The sequence below is a fragment of the Parasteatoda tepidariorum genome, chromosome 3 (assembly GCF_043381705.1).
Source record: "Parasteatoda tepidariorum isolate YZ-2023 chromosome 3, CAS_Ptep_4.0, whole genome shotgun sequence".
Taxonomy (NCBI): Eukaryota; Metazoa; Arthropoda; class Arachnida; order Araneae; family Theridiidae; genus Parasteatoda; species Parasteatoda tepidariorum.
Window position 1 is genome coordinate 52,246,534 of NC_092206.1, and position 27,311 is coordinate 52,273,844.

At 28.3% G+C, this 27,311-nt stretch overlaps 1 protein-coding gene across 1 annotated transcript in view; it reads right to left on the bottom strand.

Annotated features, from left to right (window-relative positions):
- The window catches only part of LOC107441319 (cartilage oligomeric matrix protein-like), a 301,899-nt gene that overhangs the window by 131,372 nt on the left and 143,216 nt on the right, over nucleotides 1-27,311 (bottom strand). Inside the window, exon 3 of the mRNA XM_043046110.2 lies at nucleotides 17,564-17,793. Coding sequence (XP_042902044.1) covers nucleotides 17,564-17,793 — 230 coding nt within the window. The remainder of the gene's footprint in view (nucleotides 1-17,563; nucleotides 17,794-27,311) is intronic.

Consider the following 27,311-nt stretch of genomic DNA (forward strand, 5'->3'; position numbering starts at 1 on the left):
TAGTTTTTAATGCAATTTTCTTACCTTATGGTTGAAATTTAAGCAGCAAAAAATACAAATTGGGGACTCAAATCTTTGTTTTATCAAAAGACATGGATGGAGGGTGTAAAAAAATTTACATACCTTGTCGTAATAATTAATAGAAAGAATAACCAATTGCAGAAATAGGAGCAAAAATTTTAAAAGCTCAATATTTGCTTCAAAAAGTCGAGTCGACAATGATTTGATGATCAAATAATTCAATACTGAAGACTAAAATTAACATTTTTAATTCAAAAATAAAGAGTAAACAAAAACACGGAATCTACCAAAACTACAGAATAAAAAAGTAAACAGTTGTCAAAACAGATACTTAAAAAATAATCTAAAAATATTCTGGCTTCAAACCATATCTAATTCAGACTTCTACAGTAAAACCAAACAGAAACCAATCGCCCTTCACATTTAAAAAAATGGAAATAGACACATCACATTTTGAGAATGCTTTCCATAAGAATACTATCAGTAACCTTAAAGTAGGAGGTAGAAGGCAAGCGAAAATTATGTAAACCAATGGTACCATGGAGGAGACAAATGGACGAACGAAAACAGATGGCACGGGCGCGCTAGTCCGAGGACAGATGGTATGCTGTTAAGCGATTGGAATGGCACAGAAAGTTATGGGCTATATGTGCTACTGTACACGGAGATTATAAGTAAGTATCAAGTAATGTTCAATGTGTATTTCATTTTCATTAAACATGTGTTTAAAGCGTTCTATAGACAGTTCAATCGTAACTTAAAAGGAAAACTTGATCTATTGCTGCAACATGACGCGTTATGCTTCTTTTGAATTGAATTTCGCTTAAAAGGTGCCTTTTCCTCATTAGACTTTTCAAGTTTTAGTAATAATCTTTTTTCAGTTCTTTCTTCTCTAATTTTACTTTATTTTACAATTGTCGTTGAACAGCCGATCCAATTTTGAGTTTACGACTACTAATGTTCAACTCCGCAGTCGTGTAATTTTGAACCAATTCAGAAGACAAGGAAACTCCTGGATGAGTACCCCCAGAGGTATGATTTGTTATGGGAACATGGAGGATTTTGAAACAAGACAGATTTAACGTGCATCAATTACCATTTACTACACGGGGAAGTCTTCGGCCGGCGGGGATCGAACCCACGACCTCTTGGACATGGGCCCAGTGCCCTACCAACCAGGCTATTCCAGTATTTTTTTCTCTAATGTCACAATGCAATTTACAATGAAAAAATCCCTTGGGATCTACAATAAAAAAATAAGAGACAAGTGGTGACGTTTAGGGAACACATGCCTATAAGCAAGGACGATTGGTCTCTAAACAAAGTAACTATAATTATAAAGACTATGAATCATGTCACATTAACATGCGTATTATTTTATTTCGGGGGAAAATTCTTTTCTTCCAGTAAAATTGTAAGCGTTCCTTGACTATAAAAAGATTTAAAATCACTTATGTGCATAGTATCTAGTTACTGTACTTTTTCGTTTCTCGCAAAAATGCATAGCAATATTAAATTTAATGTGCACTCTACTTTGCTGTGCGTCTAAAGAAAAGGAAAAAAAATGATTTATATAAAGACATTAAAAGAAAACTGCTTGGATATGCCTATTTCGGTTGAATATAAATATATCCTTTTATTTCTGCTGGATTTATCAGAAAAGTAAAATAAAACTCTTTCTTTTGTTCACTAAAGACTAAAATCCGATACTCATATCTCAGTGTTTGGAATATTCGATATTTTCTGGCATAAAGCACGATCGGGAATACGTTTCAAAAACAGATGGAAACAGAAGCTTTCACTACACATGAGGGAAACATTTCAAATAGTAGGGAAAAATAAAACCTTTGTCAAATTTTTCCCCATTGCACCTGAAACCTAGAAAATCTATTCGAGAGAACGAAGGTGATTTTCCCATATGAAATATGACAACATCGTGGAATTTTGAGTTTTAGAATGGAATTCTGTTCTTTTCGATAGATATTGAAACTCTCCTTTCAGACGTATCGAAATATATTTTTATCAATTTTTCTTCAAGATAATATATGGTCACCACATTTATTGTTGAAAACCGGGATAACTCAGACAAGTGTAAAACCAGTTTTTGGATTCATTCGCATTGATAAAATAGTCTTATTGAATAAGAATAGATAAAAAAAATTGTCATATTGAATTACCATTGATAAAAGACTCTAAATTTTTTTCTAGAAGATGTCATGCAGTTTAAGTACCTGGAAATACTTGTTACTAATTTTAATAATATTAGAATTGAAATTACGAACAGATTTCTGATGATAAATAGATGTTACTTCGGACCAAGGAATTTACGTAGAATTTTGGAATCGTGGAATTCTGAGTTATGGAATGGAATTCTGTTCTTTTCGATAGATATTGAAATTCTCCTTTCAGACGTATCGAAATATATTTTTATCAATTTTTCTTCAAGATGATATATGGTCACCACATTTATTGTTGAAGACTGGGATACCTCATACAAGTGTAAAACCAGTCTTTGGATTCATTCGCATTGATAAAATAGTCCTATTGAATGAGAATAGATAAAAAAAATTGTCATATTAAATTACCAATGATAAAAGACTCTAAATTTTTTTAGAAGATGTCAGGCAGTTTAATTACCTGCAAATACTTATTACCAATTTTAATAATACTAAAACCGAAATTACGAGCAGATTTCTGATGGTAAATAGATGTTACTTAGTCCAAAGAATCTATTATAATCAAAATCCATCTCTGTAAGTACTAAAATGAAATTAATTTATACAAAACCCAGGTAAAACCAATTACTTTGAGAGGTTGCGAAAGCTGGGTAATCAATAAATCTGAAGAAAGTAGATTGATCATCTAGAAAGAAAAAAAAACATTCATCGGTCAATTTTTGGTACTGTCAACGTTTGGCATTTGTCAATTTGTCAACTTGGTAAAGTTTATTTAACCATCAAAAATATAATAAATATAGAAAATCTAATATTTTAAAAGGTATAAATTCCTACAGGATCAGAAGATTTCGTAAAAATGTTTGAAGCAATGATCTAGAATCTAGATCCAGCCAAACAAATGACATTCTCAAAGATAAAGAATACGAGAGAAAAGGCAGGGTGTTAACGGGTGGAGAAACCTAACATTAAATCGCACAGCTTAGAGGAAGGAGACTGAAAAAATCGTGGTCTGCAATAAGCAGTAGTTCTGATTAGGATGAAGAAATGTCAACTCATGATGAATCTCAAAAAGTATTTCTAGTTCGTAAATTGAACAACTATGAGACTCTGGAAAAAAAGGCAGAAATATATAGACTAGGATTGAGGACGGATCTTAATTACGCAAATTAATAAAAATGGAAAACAATGCATCTTCAAAAATATGCATGATTTCAAAATTGAATTACAGATGGAAAATTGCAATAAATGGAAGTACTGCATAATTTGTGTGCTTAACTTCAAAACAATGACCAGGATTTAAAGTATACAAAAATATAAAGCAAACATTAATATATACTCTTATCGAACCGTACATATATATATATTTATATACATAAATGTATACATATTTATATATTATAGTATTTAGAAAGCGCAATATAAAATAAAGTTATTACGCAATTTGTGTTTTCTTACCAGTCGAGATTTATCGCTGCTCTTTGGCAACGTTAACAATTTTCACACTTTCTTGAAAATTCTGAGTTAACTCTCAACTTTTACAAATGTTTTAACTGCAGTAATTTCCTTTCAAAACCAACAACAGTTCTTTCACTGACATTTCCAAACGATTTTTTCTTTAAATACATCGGAAGCAATTAAATCATTCTAACGGCCTCGCTTTCATTCAGAACTATAGCGCAACCATTTTCGTGTCCTTAATTTTAAAATTTAACTCAGAAGAAAAACCTTTCCAACAAGCAACTGAAATGGCTGCCGCAAGCATTTTTATAATTAAAAGCATTGCATTTCAAATAAAATTCATTACACTAATGGCATAAAATGAGTTTCCTAATTACAATTCTTCAAATAAGTTGTTTGAGAGGACGTGCAGTAATATTTCATAGTTAGTGTCAAAAATTTCATTAGGAGATGCATTTTACTTTATTAGTTGTTGAATGAAACTTACAGCTTAACTGTAATAACTAATGCACGAGGAGAGAAATTCATTTCCCTCTTTTAACTTATTGGAAAAGATGTTAAAGCTTCAAACAGAATTAGAGAACGGCTTAGAGCATCTAGTTTTAATCTTAAGTATGATATGTGATTCCTTTAAACCAATTCCAGCCCAAAAATGCAGACTAAAATAGTAACTTATCCCAAAAGTATTTCATTGGTTTATTTTTAGCGCAATATTTATTTACAAGAACAATACAATAAAACAACATAAGGACAATCTTTTAATTTCTGGAATAAAGTTGACGGAGCTAGATAAACATAATGATGAGCCATATCATTTTAAAAAACGACATTTATAGCAGTGTTCCCAGATAGATAGTGCACACGTTTCCGGAATTTCATTGACTTGTTATTCACTCAAACTTAATTTAAATTTCATAACCACACTTCAACACAAACATGGTGTATTAATAAATTAATTAAATAAGACTGAAGTGCTTGAGGATATTAGGGATAAGCAAAAGATTTTTCACATAAACAGTTTCATAATATTGTATCCAGATATCTATTTCACATTTTTCTAAGCTTTCTTCTAGATAGCATCACTCATTGTTATTATAGAAGTCATCAGTTGACCAATAAAAGGCTTTCATCAGTTCAAAAAGCCTTTTTTGAACAAATTGAAAATGTGGTTCATGATAAAACTGACCCTAGCCTTCAAATGATTAGTGCAGCTATTAGATTCGCATTTACAAATGCTAATTTAACTGTAATTTTTTTTTGAATGTGGAATAATTGAAATGCTTTAATTTCAGGGATAAGAGAAATAAAATATTTAAAAAATACGAATTTTTCAGTCCTAATAATCACCAAGGATCACCTTAAAAAGCAATCAGCCTTTCAACTTGACCAGTAAAGTAGCTTGGTTGCTGAAAATTTTATTTCGAAATGTCATTGCAATTAACATAGATGATGGATTTATCAGTTTTATTAATGTACGTAACATTTAAATATTAATTTGTGACTCCTTCAGTGTATATTCTTAAGACTTCCTTTTTGATTAAAAAAATCCAAAAAAGTAGAAACAATAGCAGGAATTAAAATAATATTGAATGTAATAAGGATTAATTGCAAAAAAGAGAAATTTGCGCTCGCATTATTGCAATTACTGATTACGCATTATATATTTACTGATCACGCATTTTTTTAATTTTATTTATTTTTTTTTTAAATTCTCTTTTCTGCTGGCTTACAACAACATTTCATGTCATGGATTGCAAAAACGGCATCAATTAATGTTTGCTCTTTTCCTGACAAATGGGTTGCATTGGTTTTCACTTCCAGCAGTTATAAGCCTCTTAAGAATTCACAAACAAAATACTTTGTCTTCTTCAGAACTCATATTTATATTAAACTCATCACCGAAACGCTAGATTTGAATAAGTTAATCATAAAAAGTGAATAAGTAAATCATTTAAATTAGTACTATGTAAAAACATTGAAAATGCGCACTGGTGAAAATAAAATTAAAAACTCAGTTAGGAAAACAATCAACGCTAAAAAATTCCAAAAATATCGTCTGCTTTCTTATTGGATCTTGTTGTGCTGCTTTTTTATAAATGATTATGGTAGTCTTATTTTGTATGACTCTTACAACTCTTTATTTGTGATTATGGTGTTGAAGTTGATCGTGTCGAAAAGTTTGTCGACATTAAAAACTTAACACAACTCCCTTTTCCCCCCTAAGTAAAAATTTAAAGTAAGGGCGGAAAATGCAGAGCAACCCGAATAGTTTCTCAAAACATCCTAATATCCTTATATTAAACTAAATTCCAACTAATTAATCCTATTAAGCTGAGCCTCGTTGTTAAATGTCCATTTATAGGTCAGATTTCAAGGACCTTATATTCAATGTCTCTTGAAAAGGAATATTCCTATCTATTGAATTCCTAATTCGATGTTTTAAATGCATTATTCGAGAGAATTACTTAAAATATATTTTATAAATCTAGTAGCAAGAATCACTTATACCCGATAAAAGCGTTAAGTATATGAAAATGATGGCAATATAATGTTTATTTATGATAAATAATATTCAAAACGATTTTGAAGTTTTTTACACACTTTTGTCATAACATGACGGACTAAATTATCGATTTACACTATAAAACACAAATCGTACATTTAGCGTAGATTGCTCTTAATTGTTACTTCGCTAAAGTATTTGGTAAAATTGCTGTAATTTTAAGATATAAAAGAAAATTCTTGTAAAATTATCTTCCTGCATAGCAATGATATTTCTGATTTAAAAAAAACGTTGTTAATAAAGCCATAACTTACGATATTTAACCCACTCATTTGGTAATTTTTCCATTCATGTGATAGCAATTTACCGAAAATTCTTGTTTTTAAAATTATAATTCTTATTACTACACATTTTATGAAAAATACAAAATTGTAAATTAAATTTAACCAAATAAATGGTTGTTATGCCACGTTCGAGGGTATCATTAAAAAATTACCAATTTCACGTTTAACAATTTTTATCACGTATTTAAAAACCATATTTTATTGCTAATTTAAACCAAAATCATCACCAAAGCGCTTCCATAAAATTTACCGATTTTTTTGGTTCCATATAGAGCCAGAAAAGCAATAAAATTTTGCAATATCCTAGTAGCTTTGAACATACTTTTCTTCTGTATAACAATGTCGCTGCTAGAGAAGTGTCGAAGTAATTAAAAGCTTTTTTTGCTCTCCAAACCTCTTCTACTTAATTAATAAAAGCGAAGGAATCAAGTTCTTGCTTTATTTGCTTAAAGCTTTTAATTTTGGCATTTTCATGCCTTCAGCATTTTATTAAAAATCAAGGAGCTGAAACAAATGAAATTTTAATTCATTATTAAAAGATATATTTTGCACACACTTAGAAAGCGCATCTAATTTTGACATTCTTAATTACGGCTTAGTTGAGTATCACCCGTTAATAATGAATTTTCTGACAGAAACATTCTTCGAAAAGTATGAAGCGTAAACAAAATAACTGCATCCGGGGCTTAAAATTGTCTTGTCTTTTAACGAAGCTGCTTAGTTATTTGATTTCGTTTAACTTTCAGGAAAGTTGAAGTTGAAAAATCAAATTAAAAGCGTAGTTAAATTTGCTGAAATATTTCATTAAGTCACCATTTCCCAAATACATTGCTTTAGCGAGTTGAAAAAGATTATCTTTTTCGTTAAAAGCTACGGCTATATATATATTTTTTTTTTTACTAAAGGAGTATGTCATCCGCAAGTAGCCGCCATTTCTTAAAAAAGTGGTTTTGTCTTACGTTGTTTAAAAGCTCATTTATCATTTGCCATCCCCCCACGTGTCCAAGAACAACCAACAGAATAGAGACACTGCTTGTATTTTTTTTTAAATATAAATCTTCCTTGGCGCATTTTTATTTGAGAAAAAAACTTTTATCGCCAGAAAACTAATGGTGAGTTAAAAGGAAGATTTCTCAAGAAAATAAATTCTTCTATTTTTTTTCCATCAAAATTTATCCTTCCTACCTCTTGTTCTAATTTTTTCTTGCTTGGTGCTTGAATTTTAAGTCGTTTTTCAATATAAGATGAGAAATATCTAGAAGAATTTTTTTGTCTTCGTATATTTTCACAATTTTTCCTGGAAATAGATTTGTACTTTCTGGCCATAATACATATGCATTAAATTTACTTTAAGAGTTTATTTTGTCAACTAAAGGGATTTTGAGTTTAAAATATACAGTAAATCTACAATTTATACAGAACATTTCGTTAAAAACTTTCTGATTATAGTTTATAGTTAATAAAAAACATAAAAAACATTAAAAGGAAGAACTAAATATCAAAAAGATAGATAAATGCTAAGACCACATAATAGGAAATGCTGTTAATTTTTTTACTAATAGAGTGTCCGTAATTATACAAATTGTAAATTACTAATATAAACCCTGAAAAAATAAATCTTGAAGCATCAAAAAAACTATTAAATAAATAAATAAAATAAAATTACGACAGAAAAAATGGTTTGCATATATGTTTTTTGAGAAATATCTTTACAAATAATTGCGTTGTAGTTTGTTTAAAAATTAATCTTCAATAAAGTATGACATTTCAAAACACTTTTTAGATGGAAAGCTGTTTTATAAATTGTTTGTAAAGTTTAAGCGACTGATATGTTTCATGTAACATATGGCACTTTTTGTAAAGCTCAAAAACGATAATAAATTTTAAATTTTCATGGACTTGTACACGAAAGGAAAAGATCTTTAAAGCTTTCAATTTGATAAATTCAAATAAAGAGTGAAGCATTGTAAAACTTTTTTACCTCGATACCTATCTCTATCATTTCAACAGCTTTTTTTACCAACAGAAACTTGCTTATCATTCTCTGTTTGGAAAATTTTTGTTCTGTGGCGATGCTTTATAAGGAAATTTAGTTATCGAGACTGGTTGATTACTTTGCACTGAAAACAGAAGACATTGAAGAGCGGTCTGACAGATCCGGGGTTATTTCTTTCGCCGTCTACCCATATTATCATCTAATAATGATAGTGAACCTGAACTATTTAAAGAGTAAATCTTTCATGGATGCATAAATGGCGAAAATACACATATCTCTGTACCACATCTCTACTCATATGCATCTCAGACATTGGAAAGCAAACTCTTCTAATGCTAAATGGCATTTCGGGATTAACTAAATCGGAATTCAATCCCTGGTTCAGATGCTACTTGACGAAACTCAACACAGCCCCAAAGTGGCGAAACCCAAAGTACATCAACTACCCAACTAAATCCCAGAACTTTACTATGATGCACTTCGACAGCATATAAAGCTTCGCATTCAGTCATTTAATTATCGATAGGATTAGGAGATGTTTACCCATGCTACAAATAACGACTCCACCCTGGGTTGCTGCGCAATTGAAAAAAAGCACTGTAAGTCATATAAAAGATATCAAGTAAAGTGATTCGACAACTTTTTTCTTTCTATTCATAATGAACACTAAAATAGAATTTAAAAAAATTATAAAACAAAACTTTTTTTAAAAAAAATTATATACAGTTTATTATACACAAATACTAAATGTATAAAAATCTGTTTTGATTTTTTTTTGTCTCTTACGTCGATTTTTTCATTGAGTGACTAGATTTTCAGGAGATACCGTACTGTGCTGTGCAGTTTTGAAGGTTCAAAGTTCTGCTTTTTGTCTCCTCTGTATGCTCTTATTTTAGTTTCTTTTGTGATACTATAACTAATTTATAGACAATGTGCATATGTAAAAGTTTTTTTTTTAAATTCATGGACTTTTATTATCCATGCAAATAATTGTAACAGTGACTAGCTTAACTGCCATGGTCCTTAAAACTTTTTTTAAAAAGCAATGCTTTTTTTGGACAATTTTAAAAATTGCGTTTGTTGTTTCTCATGAATTGTTTTCGTCATTAAGTTTGTCATATTTCATCGTTTTTATAAGAAACATACCAAAGTATTACTATAAAAAACAACAACTCTCTCTTGAAATAAATAATACAAACAAAGAAATCGTTTTAAAATATTTTTGTTTTTCACTGACTTTCCCTAAAATTTAATGACAGCCATTATTTCTTCTCGAATTAAATGTTTAGAAGCAATTCTAAAAGACGTGTTGTGAATGTTTTCGAAGAACTGCAAAATTAACAATAAAAGGGCAATCAACATTGATACTGCTCAATTATGGTTATCAGTAAACTGAAAAACTAATTAAATAAAGTAATAAAGATTTCTCTACGAAAGCTACTTTTGAAAAAGTAAATATGCAGAACATTTGTTTAAAACATTTTAATTTCATATTAGGATACATAAATATTTTGGACTAATTCAAAATCGATTTATTAAATAAAACAACAAGTATGTTCTAGCTCTTTTATTGATCTTCTGCAAAATTGGATCAAAATACGAGCCTGAATTTAAGATTTATTCAATAACTGTCTTAGAATAAGAATTGCAGTAAATTTAAACAATATTTTATTTAAACGCATATTCAAATTAGAGTTTTATTTTTCTATTCATGAGAAAAAGACTACTGATCAATCTGAAATAGTTGTAGTTAAAAATTTTATTAATCATAATTATTTTATTCGACAATATTTTTCAATGGTGTTACCCTTTAATTGTTACGATTTAATGACAATAAATCAATTGTATGAAAAATGTTGTCTTTAATTTTTTTTTAAAGCTATATATCTATCCATAAGAAATTTTTTTAAAGCAAATGGTAAATTTTCCTTAGATGTAGCTAGCATATCCAGTTAAAAAATTCCAGATCAAATTACGGCATAAAATGTCGACAAATTATGTGCAGCAACCATAAACTCCATTTTACAGTCAAATCCATTTATGCCGTAAAATGTTGCCCCGTAATTTTTACAGTAATATTTATTCAGTTAGAGTGATTCAGTGATTTGACGTTAATTATTATTTTAAAAATAACGGTATATTAGATTTTTTGTTCCGTGACATGTTCCTGTAAAAATGGATTTTACGGTAAAAAAGACACCTGTTCATAACGCCGGTACTCCTTATCATAATTTGATCCGGAATTTTTTTGCAGTGTAAACAAAAAGAAAAAAAAAGAATTTTACGGTAAAAAGGACAGCAGTTCTGGGCACCGGTACTTTTAATCATAATTTGATTTGCATTTTAATCATTTTTTTGCAGTGTAAACAAAAAGAAAGAAATGAATTCTAATGATAAAATTTATTTTTTAAGGAACATTTTTAAAAAAACTACTTATTATTTTTTTCTAAAAATTAAAGTTAATGTTCTACCAAAACAGTTATTTCAATATCAGAAACAATTTGTTTGTCGTTAATGCCTTTAAGTTTGAGGAAAAACTGAATTAAGCCTCATCTGAATATTGCAACCCGATAACAATAGTACCTAATTGCGGGCTCGAAAATAATAAAAAAACTTCCTAAGTTTCCTATCCGCCTATCATCATGGAAGTACTTAAGTTTTACAGCAATATCCGCTCTTACCCCTCAAGTAATTAGGAGCAATCACTGGTGCTAATGTTACTCTGCCAAGAGAATGTAAATGAAGAAAGTTTTTAAATAATGGCTCATAAAAATTTCCCTACTCAATTAAAGGAAATATCTTTCTCTGCTCTTCCAAGCTTTTAATTTTGTCATCTTTATGACCATCATTTCTACCATTTGCTCCACCATAACCCAGTTTCCAAAAAGGGGTTGCTGATGTCTCATCCTCATGAAATTCTAATATTGTTCTGCTTCATCGAATGTTTTCTTTTGATGAGAGGTTGGAGAGAGATCATTACCAGTGAATTGACTCAGACGACAGATCGCTGACTTTTTGGGTAATATAGCAATAACAACGATGTAGTTCTTGATCTGTTACTTAAAAGGTAAAATTCCCAGACGTTTAAGATAAGTTGATGTTTTATGTGTCTCTTAAATGGGGAATAAATCCTTATCTTCGATTGGAAATATTAATAAAACAACATTTGTTGCACTCTGGAGCTTTTAGAATGAATACGAAGGCCTTTAAAAGGAATATTTATGTACTTTTGATTCAAAGAAAAATGCATAAAAAATTGAATTTATTAAATTATTAATTCAATTGATATTAAATAAAGATGTACGGATAGTAAAAATGTTCAAATCTACGTATTTTAAGTAAATTTGAAAGGAAAAATTCGTTCCATCTTTGTTATATCTAAAACAAAAAATAAAGGGCACATCACTTTCGAAAAATGGAGGAAATTTTTGGTCAAAATGGAGTCAAATTTTTTTCTTTTGAGAAAAAAAATTCATCGATTTTTTGCAGTTTCTTGCAAAAACTATTAGTTGCAGTCTGGATCTTTTTTAAAAAAATACAAAACCTTTAAAAAGAATATTTATAGAATATTTAAGAATCAGATTTAAAAAAAACATGCATAAAAAATTGAACTTATTAAAGTATATTAAATGAATTTATGTTAAGTAATGATGTATAAATAGTAAAAATTTTAAAAAGTATGTTTAAGTGAACTTAAAAGGAAAAAAAAAGAGTTTTTTTTGTTATAGATAAACCGCACTTTACTTCTAATTTTAAATTTTTACTTTTCAATTACCAATTGACACTTTTTCATTTAAGAAAAATGTGATCGATGTCTTGCAGTTCTTCTAAAAGTTTGTGAAAAATCCAATCATATTAATACTAGCTTATGTATGATTTAGAATGAAAATTTGTATATTAAATAATAAATAGTCAATGTTACGTACGTTTTAGTATTTTATGCAAATTAACAAGGATATGAAAATATCCGTAGTTTATGCTAATTTGTTGATACTCTAATTCAAATTTAAACTCATACAGGCTTATTGAACTACATGCTGTTGTAAATAGGCTGATTAAAATAAAATTTCTGATTAAAGAGGAGGACTAGCACAAATAAATTACTGGATTGAAATATTTATATTTTCGTAACTATTACACACATTTCAATAAATAATACACATAGTTATATACTTCTCTTAATTTTTATTCTAATTTATTTTAACATTTTTTTTAGTTTTCTAGTTTTCACATTGTTGGTGATTACTGCAACTGCACAAATATGTCCTTACTGTCTTGTTGGCATCTATGATTTTTAAACTGAGTCTTTGTCGTAATACCATTAAAAAAAATGGATTTTTTTTACCTTTTTTTTGCATGGTTAAATTGTTTGCCATCTGCGCACAAGACATTGTTTCGGAGCAATCAATGCCAAATACTTTTCAAGAACTTTTTTTTAAAAACAAAACTTATTTTGCAGCATTAAGAACCACTAACTGGGTAAAACTTCGAAATGTGGAACGAAATTTGTAACAGATTAGATGTTTATCGTCTAAAAAAGTCAACAGACTTGCAGTCTCTCTCTCTCTCTTTTTTTTTTTTTTTTAGNTTTTTTTTTTTTTTTTTTGCAGTGGTGGTTTTTGAACTGTGCCTCTTGATCTCGCAATACCATAAAAGAACTGCGTGGCTTAAAATCTGAGTATCTTGGAAGCATCATTGCGATTTGGGTTTTGACTGCAAATTTTTATTTTAGCTTGGGTAAATCAATTGTCATTCGCAAGCTCAAGACACTGTTTAAGAGCAACTAATGCCGAAACTAATGCAAAAACGTTAAAAAAAAGCACGCGCACTTTTTACAGCATTCGGATTAGGAACCATTAATTAAGTTAAACTACGGTATTTGTGGAACGATTTTTTAACAGATTGAGTATTTATGGTTAAAAAAAAGGTAGCAGTTTTGCAGTCTTTTAGACATGGGTAGTTTTAAAACTGTGCCTTTGTTGCGATATCCTGAAAAAGATTTACATGGCGTAAGATCTGAGAATCTTGGAAGCATTATTACTTGGTATTTCACGCATTTTACAGCATTAGGCATTAATTAGGTGACATTGCGAAATTTGTGGAACAGGAGTTGTAACGGATTAGATGTTTATCGTAAAAAAAGGCACCAGTCTCGCAGTTTCTTTGGCAACGGTGATTTTCAAACTGTGCCTTAGTTACAATACCATAAAAAAATTACATGGAGTAGGATCTGAGAATCTGGGGGGCATTATTACTTCTTTTTTGACCTTAATTTTTATTTTTGTATGGGTAAATCACTTGTCATCCACATGCTCAAGACACTGTTTAAGAGTTATCGATGCTGAAAACTTGGCAAGAACTTAAAAGAAAAAAAACCACATCTTACAGCATTGGGAGCCATTAATTGAGAAAAACTACGAAATATTTGGAAAGATCTTGTCACAGATTGGATGTTTATCATTAAAAAAAAGAAAAGAAAAAGGCATTTTAAACATTTCTCATTGAAAAAAGAGCATTACAATTTTTCTTTAATTTCATGTATTATTTTGTGTAATGTGTGTAATAGTTTCGAATATATAAAAATTTAAAATAAAGCCTTTCATTTTTGCGTAGCTGAACTAGAGCTAATTAGATAAAAATATGGTAAAAAACGGGTCATTCATAAATTATTTAACTGAGCTCTTTTACTTATCATTTTTTAAAAGAACAGTTCGAATTTGAATAGACGAAGAACAGTTCGAAGAAAAAGGTACATCATGTCATTAATTTTAAAAGATACACAAGGACGTATAAAAGAGAAAAACGGATTTCGAGTGGGAAAAAAATTTATAGAAAAGAAAAACTCTGTATAGAAGAGATACACATTTTTTAAAACTTTTTTGAACGTGGAATATTGAATATGGTGATCCCAAACGGTGTTTTTAAATTCTTTATTGGTTTTTGCATCTTTGGTATTTATTTTTCCAATAGTTTAAAGTCAGTTTAGCACGTTTTTGTTATAAAAAATATATTAGATAGAGGGAAAAGTGTCAGAAAACTAGTTAAGTAAAAAGCAAACTAAAACTGAACTTAAAAATTTAGAAATAAAGTACCTTCTAATACGAAACTCAATTGCGGAATGCTAAGTTGAGCGAAAGGTACTTAATAGCTCTTCTGTAAATGAGGTTCTTATCCGATATCTACAATTCTGTAAAAGCTACTTTTGGTTAATTGAAACATAAATCTCAACTTGAGCATTTTGGAGAGGAAAAAAGTTTGCTTACTTTTAAATAGCAGAAGAGAAAATGAATAAAATACGGTTAGAAATCAATAATTCAAAACAGTAGTTTTTACAATTATTCAATGCTTAAGATTTATTTGAAATCTTGTTTTGCATTTATAAATGTTTCACAAATTTTTATATTTTTGTTATATCATGAGTATTTCGATGCTAGATTTTTTTTGAGTTTTAGGAAAAATAGTTTTAATTAGTTGAATATTTAATTGAATGCGTTTTTAATAAGTGTGCATTTTATTTTTACCATAACAATATTTTTTTATTTCTTCTTCCAATACTTTTAACTTGAATAGAAATGCTGAAAATTAATTAAAATTTTACTTTAATTTTTAAAGGATGGGATTTTAAATTTTTTAAATTTAGAAATCTCGAACTGCGATACATAAAATAAATTAATCGTAAAGATGCTAATCTAATAATTTTGCAATGTATATATTTTATTCTAATGTATATATATGCATCAAATACTAATGTATATATATATATGCATCAAATACTAATGTATATATATGTATCAAATATTAATGTATATACTATATACTTGATTTCTAGCAAATAAAAAAAAATGCGAGCATTCACAATCTAAAATAAAAAAAACAGCAACTGTGTCTGTATAATTTGACTACCTTACACTTTAATAACTAAGAGTATTTGCAATTCAAGTTACAATCACTATAATGAGAATGCCTTGAGTTTTAGCATATTATGATACCTTGTGTTTTAGTTAATTATTATTTAAATGATTATTGGTTTTTAATGCCGGACAAAGCAATACTGGTGGAGCTTAGTGCAGAAAAGTGCCATTTAAAAAGAAACTGAGAATTTTCGCTGAAATACCGAAATTTAGTCTTACTTTAATATGCAATATCGCTTTATTTTGCCGAATCATTCAAGTTTAGAGAACCAAGTGGAATTAAGATGTTAATTGATTGTTTCCTTAGTGAAAGAATGGTGGAAGAGCATTATTCAACGAAAAATTAAGAACATCCTTTTTAAAGTCTTTCTTTTAGCGACACGCTAAAACACGAAAGATGCGAGGACTCTATCAGTATAAAATTCTAAATACGTTGCGGGACAAAAGTATAAATTTTTTATCTTGAAATTTTTCATTTAGACTTAAGAGTGTATTATACACTGAAACATGGTAAATACAAAAAAAAAAGATGGAATACTGGTCGAGTAAAACCTAGTATATATGCCTCTTTTTCAAAATCACATACATTTGTTAAAATTTATTAATTTTTCATAATTCTTGTATTTTTCATTACTTCTTACTTTTATAAAAATTCAACTTAGGAAATTGACAAAGCATTAGACTTAGATATTTGATTTAGACATTGATGCTTAGATATTTTACAGAAAATATAGAAACTTTTTTGGCGAAAAAAGTTGAAAATTGCAATGAAGTATTTTTATTTCAGCTGTTAAGTGGAAAATAATATATTAATTCACTAGTTCAATGGCTATTCCCTAAACATGCGTGTAAAATTTATTCATACAAAATATCAAGTAATTTTAACAAAAATATTTCAAGTTATTGCATTTAGAATGAAGAAAAAATTTATTTTAAGAAAAAGGACAAAAAAAGATACCGTTATCAATTTTATAACTAATACAGATGTTTTTTTAAATCATTATAACTGTTCTATTTGACGTAGAAACAGAACTTATACAGCTTGTTGAAAAAAAAGGTCCAAATTCATAGTTTTATTGCATATACAGTCCCTAACCAAATTATTAGACGCACTTTAAGATTCTATGTAAAATCTTAATTATCAGGTAATACTACACAGCTTTATAGTTCTTAGGCCACTGAAACCAATTTGCACTTGTTTACGTTCGTGTATCAATTGGTTAAATTAAACAATATGTAATATAAATTCAACAACTGGACAAATTAGACGATATATTACAAAAATATAAAGTAATTATTATATCAGGTATTATATTAGTATATTACAATAATTAGAAAAAAATTATTAGACTCACCGTAGTGTTTAAATTATTGCATGCTTTGCACGAGTTTATATGCAGTACTTTTGTACTTAAACATGTATTAAATGGGTTTCTATCTAGGAGATTTTTTATATACTTCCTATTTGTGTTTATCTTTAACGTATTGCGTTACAATATTAACCAATTGATACACGAACATAAACAAGTGTAAACCAATTTCTACTGCGTAAGAACAATAAAACTGTATATTATCGCCTGATAATTAAGATTTTGCATAGAATCTTATAGTGTGTCTAATAATTTGCCTATGGACTGTAAAAATAGAAAAAAAGATATTTTTGTAAAAACTGGCTTTGGGAAGGTAGTCAGGCACCTTAAATATCAGCCGCAAATTAACTTTTTGGTGTTGAGTCTACTGATGTTTTCAAAAATAAAGGACGATAATAAAGGCCTTTCGATAATAAAGGCCCAGTTCGTGAGAATAATAACTGAAGGTTCTTGTTGAACTTTGAAATTTACAAAAAGTAAAGCAACTTGGTATTATTAAAGTCAGAAACTGCAATAGATTATGATGGCAAGGACATATATTCCGATCTGATAATACAAAAGCCAGTGAAAAAACTCACTTTTAGTAATCCAATTGGGAAAAAAACGAGGAAAACAACCATTTCGGTGGCTCAACTTGGAGAAGAAGAACTTTCATATAGTAAATAAAACAAACTGGAAGATCCTTGCTGCGAAAAAGAGCAGATAGTAAAGAGTACTTGGATCAGCCTTGGCCTGTTGCAGGCTGTAGTGCCTTGAACGAAGAAAAAAGTGAATCCTACTTACCGCTCTTATTTTATTTCCTGCGGCTTCTTTGGCCATCTGGAATAAAGACAATGGCATCATGAAGTAACCCTGCCATTTACAATCTAAGTAGATTTGCATCCTTGACATATCATCGGCAGAACTGGGTGTAACGTGCAGATAGAGACCACGATGATAGCTCCTTTCACTCAAACCTTCCACAGGTAAGTGTTGCATACGAACTCTGCCCCATTCTTTCGTCGCAATAGTAACTGAAAGAGGAAACACAATAATTAATTAGAACTGCTCTATAGTTAATTCAATGTTTATTTTTTTTCATGATTATAAATTTTTGTTTTCTTACTTATTTTAAAATGTAAAATGTAAATCCTGTCCCGAATTTCAAACAGAAAGGGGAGTTCAGATACACAGTAGGATTTGTATCTGATTGTGTCAAACATCGAACAAATATTGAGCAATTTCATTGCAAGATTATCTTTTGCAACCAGCAATGTTCTCACTATATTGACTTCACTACTTTACAAGGATTGTGATATTATAATAGAGTACAGTTAATGAAATATATATATATATATTGGAAAATTATATACGTATTATATTATATATTTTCACGGTAATTTTGTGCTGCTAAATTATGTACAGCCCTATGTCGCTGTTAATATCGCCTAAGATATTCACGGCGATTCATTTTTCATAAAAGATATAAGTATTTTAAAGTAAACTCTGTTCAATATATTTCATATATTCAATACAAAATAAAAATCGCAACAAGATTTAGCTGGTAGGTTTAGTTAAAACATTTCTGCGGACAGCATTATTAAAAATTATTACCTTTGCACACACAAGCGTTCTCAATTTTGATTGGCCGTTTTGTGCGTTACTAACCAGAAGTCTTCTGTGATTGGCTATTTGTTATCATTCCACTTTCTTCTTATATTATATAAAGATATATATATATATATATATATATAAATGACGATTAAGGTCTTCTTGCAAATATAAATATTAATATCTCCACAAATATTATTTACAAGTTTACCTGTCTATAAATTACCGGCACCCAGAGTGCTGGTACTTTTTATCGTAATTTGATCAGCAATTTTTTATAGTTTGTGCATAGGAATGAATAATTGAATTCTGGAGAAACTTCTAACGAAACAACTGCAACTAAATGTACCAGTAATTTGACAGATTATTAGTATGACTTAACAACAAACTAAATAAGAAAAACATCATTGTTTTTTTTATAAAATCCAATCATTATTTTCCTTTAATGTATTATATAAACTTGTTATTTTCTTCAAATTTTACAAACTAGTAATGAAACTTCAAAATATGAAAAACTAATTATGAATTCTTTTCCTTTGGTGATTACAAATACTCAAACGATTTCTCCTCAATTTTCAAAAACATTTTACAGCAACAATAATGTCAATTCGTTTTGTAAGAAATAGAAACAAAACTGCCACAATCATCGAAATAAATTCTAAAATTGCCTTTTGAATATTTATCTTTGGATAATCCGTCAAGACAGACTTTCCGATATCCAGATTTAATTATTTTCTGCAGAGCAGACCTCTCTACCGGCACCAGAAATTTTTCCTTTTTATTTGAAGGGAGCAAAAGCGAACAGAAGGTAATTTAAAATCCATTCAAAATCGTTTATTATCTGCTTTCAGATCATCTTTAATGTGTTTTACTTGTCTCGTTTGAAGTGCGGGCCCTACCGTTTGGCACGATATGAGTTGAAAAATGACCGAGTCTTAATTCAGACAAATGAACGTTCTTTTCTCATCGAAAAGCATAAATGTACACGATAATTATGGATTCTGAATGGCATCCGTTTCTTGTAAAGCCTCTTTTCATTTGGTATTCTTCACAAAGAGTGAAGTAATTGGTTGCTCTGATTTGGAAGGAAGAATACAAAAGAAATGAATTACAGCCAGAAAGATATTTTCAATGCATATAATTTTTTTTAATATATGATACACACATACCTGTTTGATTGTGATGCTGTTCTGAATTATTATCTTTTGCACTGCGAGAACTAATATTTTAATATTGTCTAAAGATTTGGAACTTGGGAATAATGCATTATGCTATGAATAAATGAAACGTAATTTTAAGTTGCTACTAGCAAATATAACTCTGATGAAAGAAGATTGAAAGTTAAATATATCATATGAAACACTATTTACAAAAGATATTCATTTGAAAGATGTTTAAGTTTCAAATTTAAAAGCAAAGAATCAAACTAAGTTCGGCAATTATAAGTAGCAGGAAATTACTACTCAAATAAAAAGTGCAGAGTGCAACGATTCCGTCATCGATCTTTGTTACCAAGGGAGAGATTTACGCATTAAATTAACTTTACCTATTGTATTGATAGATATAAAAAATTGATTGGGAATTCATGTGTTTACTAAGTGGAAAGTTTGGTTAGTTGATTCTACGTTATTAAAAAGACATAAATAGAAGGTTAGTATAAAAACAATATCACTGTGCGGTGCATATTTCATTAATACTTTAGTAAGTATTTTTGTTTACAAAATTGCAACTGCGTTTTGCCTTTTGAGCATATATTCACAAAAAAAAATTAAAATTTAGTTTAAACAGCTGGTTCTATTTAATTTCCAATTTAAAAGAAATGAGGAAAAGGTTTAGCGAATTATATTAAAAAATACTCTTGGTGTAAAATAAAAGCAAGATAAGAAAAATACAAAGGAAAGAGTAGTGCTGAAAATTAAATACTTCAAAACAATTGGTAAAAAAAAGTACAATAGCTTTTTCTTTCCTGTCAATGTTTTCATGTGAGAAAAAAATCACAAGTCAAGAAGTCTCCAATCAGTTTTAGAAGTGGGAAAAAATTCTTCGGGGTTAATTATAAAAATTGGGCAAAAACCTTCTGTCATATATTATAGTCATGCAAAGAAATTTGTATACTTCAAACACAGCTTTCGATCCTTAAAGTAACGTGGTGTTTCCTAGTGAGTTAAGAACGCCTTGAAAAGTATTTACTAGAAACAGGCCTGCCTCCACATCAAATTTCGCTGGATTTAAAATAAGTTTTTCCCCCTACCGTGTGGAAAGGAGCTAATTTAAAAGTGGATCTTCCGTTGATTACTGAAACCTTGAACAATTGAACAATAAGTTTTGAACAGTTCAAAATTTCTTTGGAAGTTTTCGCCAATTTGCAAAATTGTATAATACTTTTTTACGCAGTTGACTGAAAATAGTCTTGATTGTTTTAAATAGTTAATTAAAAAATAAGATTCTTAAAGTTGAAAAATAAATTCTTAATTTGATTTTTAATTGCTCATTAGAATATTTTTATTCATTCTTTTAATAATAGGAAGTATTGTACTATAAATGAATATATTATTAGAATAAATTAACATTTGAGGAGTTTAAACGAACAGATGACTCCACAGAGCTTATGAATATACGTAATTTTGTGGCTACCTTGGCAGCGCATTCCCGAATTAAAATGTCTGTGTTACCAACAAAAGTTAATTTCTTAATACATTTATTCTTAGGATACTTATTCTCTAAATTAGATAAACTTTGTTCACTTATTCTTTTCTGAAAACTAATATTAACTTCTTTTTCTCAAATTCCGAAATTATCTATGAAATTTTGTTATTTTCAGCAACTAGAGAATTTGTTCTTCTGACAATTTGTAAATGGCTTGATTACGTGATTTAACCTTCTTCTCTGAACTGATATTTAATAATTATTTGGCAAATTATTTTATTAAATGGAAATCAAATTTTAGGAAATTTATGCGAAATGAAATTAAAATCATATTTTTCTTATATATAAATATTAATGGTAGCACCTTATGTTTGAAGCATTGTTCTTTAAATAATTGGAAAACAATTTATTTGTTAAGCAAAAAATGATATTTAGTAGGTTTGGAAATTAATGTAAATAAAAACTGAAAATATTATTTATTCAATACTATATTTTTGGAAAGAGCACAATTTTAATTTTATCAGCTTGACATAAAAAATAAATGCAAAATTAGATTGAATAATTAATTTCCGAACCTTTCCACACTAAACACATGACATATGGCCTGTGTAGACAAAATAAAAAGATTTTTATTTACAATAATATTTTTAAAAATGTATGCAGACATTAGGTTATCTATAATTCAAAATGAAGATTAGCTTTCTAAGTATTATAAAAGAGATACAGTTTGATAGAATTAAATTTTTTGATACATTTATAAGATTTGTTCACACTAGCCCTACTTTACTACTAATTTGCATTTGATTCAATATATATATAGAATAAAGGTAGAAAAATTAAGAATTTTTTAACTTCTGTACTGAAACGAAACTGTTAAAAATGCTCAATGTCAGTAATGTCTAAAACAAATTTTTTAAAATATTATTGAAAGAAACTCAAATCACATTCCTTAAAAAGTTAATTAAATCAATAATAAATTAATTACTATTTAGAATAGTTATTTTGAATTCTTTATTAGAAAAACAAACACTGCAAAATATTTGGAAGCTACGTACTTTATTATAATAAATCGAGGAGATAATTTTGAATTCCAAAACCATCCCTTCCTGGGAAATTCCTTTTAATGTGAAATTCTTTGCGAGGAATTCAATAATTGGTTGCTCTCATTTCAACAAGGGAGAAGAATACAAAATGAGTGCATTCCAGTCAAAAGGAGATTCCTAATGTAGAACTAATTTCAGTTTCACAAATCAGAAACTTGTTGCATAGGAATATATTCCTGCCTAAATTCATTAAAATTTTTTTTAACTATTTAAAACATTTTTAATTTATTGAAATAAAAAGTGATAAAAGAAGATGAATACAATATGATTGCATTTTAGTCAGAAAAAAATTCTTGATGTTGTAATTAATTCAATATATATATAGATNATTTATGGACATGAGTGTATATATATATATATATATATATTAGAAACTAGTTGAATACACTTTTAGACATTTCTAGGAGAAAAGGTGGAACTTTAATTGTTATTTAACCATATTCAAACAAAACAGTCAAATACCCATAAAAAGATGACATTCAAACTATTAACTGTGAGAAAAATAGTTTATTAACTGCTTACAGCTAATATGGTTAGAACTTCATCGCACCAACTTGGCCCACCTAATGAAGCACTTTGTCCTTGCAAAAAGGCACATATTATAGCCGAGGGGGTGAATCTACAAATCTCATGATCGGCTGAACGAGGGTTCGAGTCCCAAAGCCGACATGCTTAACTCCAGTGCTCATTACCTAAAGATACGACTAGTTCTCGTGCCTAGTTAAATTTCTCTTTTACAGTTTTGATACCATGCTAGTTGTAAATAGTTAAAAAACCATATAGTTTTGTATTTGTGGTTATAACCATACTTGTCGGTTATAACCACATTATGGTTTCAAAACCATAAAGCAGAGGTGATTGTGAGCCCAAGTCAAAATTCTAGAAAATTTCTTGAGTTAAAAAAAAAAAAAGTTTAAATTGAAAAATTAGAAATAAATTTAAGCAAGTTTTTTTTTCCTTTTTCTCAATATTTCTTGGTTTACTTAAAATATATTTAAAATTTTACACATTCCTATACCATTTACACATACCTATGATGACCTGGAGAAGTAATTAAAATTTACAAATATGTCTTTCTTTCTTGAGTTAACGATCATAATAACTATTTACTGATGGGAAAAAATGAATATTAATCATGAATATAAGCTTGTAAATTATCTAGCTCTCCCTTACAAACAAATAAAATAAACTGTGTTTTTCTAAATTCCACCTTTGAAAATGTGATTTTCGGAAACTTCTGCGCTCAATGATTTTTTTGAAACGTCTGGACCTTCGATCTCCGGAAACTTCCGGATCACTGCTAGCGAAAAATCCGGAAGTCCGAATTTTTTCCGGAGCACAATCAGCCCTGCCCTAATAAAGGTAAAAAATGCCCCCTACAGTAAACTTTAAGGTTTATTGCATGGGCAGACTGTTGCTAGTCATTTTGCCGTAATTTTTGAATGAAAATTCTAATAGTGTAGAGAAAATTCTAATTCTAATAGTGTAGTCAAAATGAGATTCCAGGTATAGAACTATATCCAGTAAATTCGTGTACTGGAAACTTTGAATATAATTACATTCCTATGAATATTCCTTTTAAAATATGATTTTTAAAAAATTTAAAACTGTTTAACTGCTTCTTTTTTTTTTAAATGAAAAAAGTGAAAAAGGTGTTTAACGAAAAACGCAGAAGAAGTGCATTCCATTTAAAAGAATTTTCTAGATACAAAATTTACTTTAGTATACTGAAAAGGAATACATTCTTATCTACTCTATTTTTTAAAAATATGATTTGTTTTAAATATATTTATCATTTTTTTTCCAAATAATTTAAACGAAATGTAGAAGTAAATTCAGTTTAAAAACCCAAAATTAAACGCTTTCAAGCCTTCATATTCGGAGGTAATAGACTATCAGAAAAATGTGGTCAACAATAATTAAGGCACTTTGAACCATAAAATGTGAAGTTAAACTGTAGTATTATGTAATTAAGTTTGAAAAGCAAGAATAATGCGGTTCAACTTAAAAAAATATTACGCTTGTATCGACTGAAACGCTATTATGGTTCACAAAACTTCAAAATTTTGAACGATACATTGAAAAGAGCGTTTTGACTTTTCGCATGGAGAAAAAAATCTGATAAAATCGCTGTACTGTATGGTAATCACACTTCTGGTAAAAAAAAAAACTTAATTCTGGTATAAAAATTCAAAACATACGGTATTTAAATTATTCATTTGATAACGATACAGGAAATTTTGGCTTTCAAAATTATAGTTATTTTCACCGCGCATTTAGAATAAAGTATAATACTGATACAGCCAAAAACGCGGTGAATTTTACCATATTCTGTTTATTTTGACCATACTATTATTTTCAGGGAAGAATAAAGGGATATATGAAGTTTCCTTAGAGTAAAATAAATTAAAATTACTGGAAACTTAAAAATATAGGTTATGAAATTAGTCAAAAAGTGATTGTTCTTAAAGTGATTGTTTGTTCAAAAAGTGATTGTTTGATTAACTCCAATCAGTTATTTAAGTTGATATTATTTTTGTATGGATATGAACATAGCAAAAAGGTTTATTAAACTTTTTCAAAATCTTAAGATTTCAATCTCTACGCGATATACAATCAGTAAAACAACTACAATGGAACTTTTATATTCTTCATAGAAATGAAATAATCATTTATGAGAACTGAACAAGAACAAAATACATTGATAGATATTATGTATTTAGAATATAAAATTAGTTGAATCTGCTCTTTGTACATTCTATTTATTTACGTTTTTGCATGGATACAAATATAATAGAGTTTTATTACAATCTTTGAAATTTTCGTCTTTTTTTACATAATATATTTCTGTTTAACGAAAAAAATAGCTCCATAGTTTCCCTTAAGAATGAAATAATCACTTTTGAGGAAAAAACAAAAGAATAAACCTAGTCTTTTAATATTCACATATTTGAAATATGAAATAATCAACACCTGCTTGTTCAAGTTTGAAATTTATGTATAAGAGTAGCATAATGAAGTTTTAAAATGCCAACATTTTTGCCACAAAAAGTTTTTTTTTCAACACTGTGGATGTTATTGTTTTAAATACGAACACATAATTATGAGTATATGGTTTTACAAGGTAGTAGAAGAAATCATTCAAGTTTACCTAATGAATCTCAATATTAATCACCTTCTTCAAGTTTTATAATTTATTGTCATTTTTTAGAAATACAAAATTGTAAACAAAAAAATAACTTATTTTGTTAAAGAAAAACATTCTAAAATCTTTATTTATTAAAACCTAAGTATCAACAGGAAAGTTAAATTTCCACTTACACATTAAGTTTTTTTTTTAAAATGGAATAAAATGCTTTATTACTTTTGCGCTAGTATAACTTTTTACAAAACATATTTTTCTAACATTAAAACAATCATTACACTACAAAACAATACATAGATGTTTATGTGAGAAGCATATTTATGAGCTACGAACAATAAAACTAACGGCAAGTCGCTTTGAAGATTATAAAATCGTTTTATAGAAACATTACCTTTAAATATAGACGAATATAATGGTCAGTTATAACGTCAAGAAATGAAGAAAGGATTCGGTATTTTTCAGATTTATAGAGCCATTTAAGCCCAAATGTTTACATTGTTCACAAAATTATGTATTCTATTTTAATTTAATTTAGTCAGAATTTATGTTTCAATGCGAAATAAAAGTTTTAGTATTATTGTTTTGAAATTGTCTTGGATTAGCAAAGTAGTTTATAAACGTTAATGGTTCAGTAAAATTTTCAAATAAATTATAATTATATGATGCATTGTTTATTGCTTAAATTAGATAATTATTAACCTAATTAACTATAAGAAAGTATTAAAAGAAGTAACTATAAAAGATGATTTAAGTTTCTATAAATATCTTCAAGTATATTTTAAACAATTTCAAAAAATAAATCCATTGCTGGTATATGATCGGTACTTGAGAACAATTAAATAGATAATAAGGTCACGATAAAAATAATAGATAAAATAGAATAAATAGATAATAAAGTCATGATAAAAAAATTTCCAACGAAAGTCTTACAAAAATATTTAATAGTTTTCACTTTTTGTTTCTTATGAATGAAGGCGTATATAACTTATATTTGGTTGATATTTTACATTCTTCTTCTTTTCGTTTGAACTCATAAGTTGAGTTTTCTGATTTCTAGAAGGAAAAGGTCAATTCGTCAAATTGCTTTCTTTTTCATAATAATTATTATTAATTTGCTTAATGAAGCAAAAAGTTTTATAAATTACATAATAGCAACATTTTGCTTTGAATTTTCTCATGCGTTTAGATACTGAATATTTTTTGGCACTTTGCATTATGTCGCCAAATAGATACACTTGACACTTACTGTTTCATAGACTTTGCTTATGCGATACGCATGAAAAATCTGTGATACACTATAAAGCAGTTACGACAAAAAGTACCGGCACTCATTGAACTCGTACTTTTTATCGCAAAACTTATTTTCATTGGAACATGTTGCAGAACAAAAAATTTCAAATACCGTAATTTTTACACTAATAATTACTTTGAAATCACTGAATCATTCTAATTAATTAAAATTGTGGTATGATATTTTATGGCAAAAATGAATTTTATATAAAAAAGGATTTTACGGATTATGCACCCAAATGGACTATATAACCGCACAAACTGCACTTTATAACCTGCGTACTCTGATTTTTATCAGAGTACATTTGTTTTTCATTGAGATTTTTAAAAAAAGGCTGTTTTAATAATGAATAGTAGCAGTAAAAACTTAATATTTTTATATATATTTATATACATTTATGATTTGCTATTACGCTTATGCATATACACTAATGAGTGAAAATGCACTTTTTTGCTCATAAATAAACTACTTCACATTACATCGCATGTATCTCAAATACTGTTAAATTTTAAAATGAGAACTAAAATATCACAACATACAACTTATCAATAATTTATAAATAATGCACGAGAGAATGTATTCATTTTTATATGTTGCGCGTTGAATGTTTTTAGCTCGAAAAAGTACTCTGAAAAAGTTTCTTATTGAACTCCACCTTTCTGTGTTACTTCGATCTTTTTAAACATACAAAAAAATTTAAAAAGAATTGTTCAGAAATTCCCCAAGAGATCTTGCAATATATAATTATGTATCAGT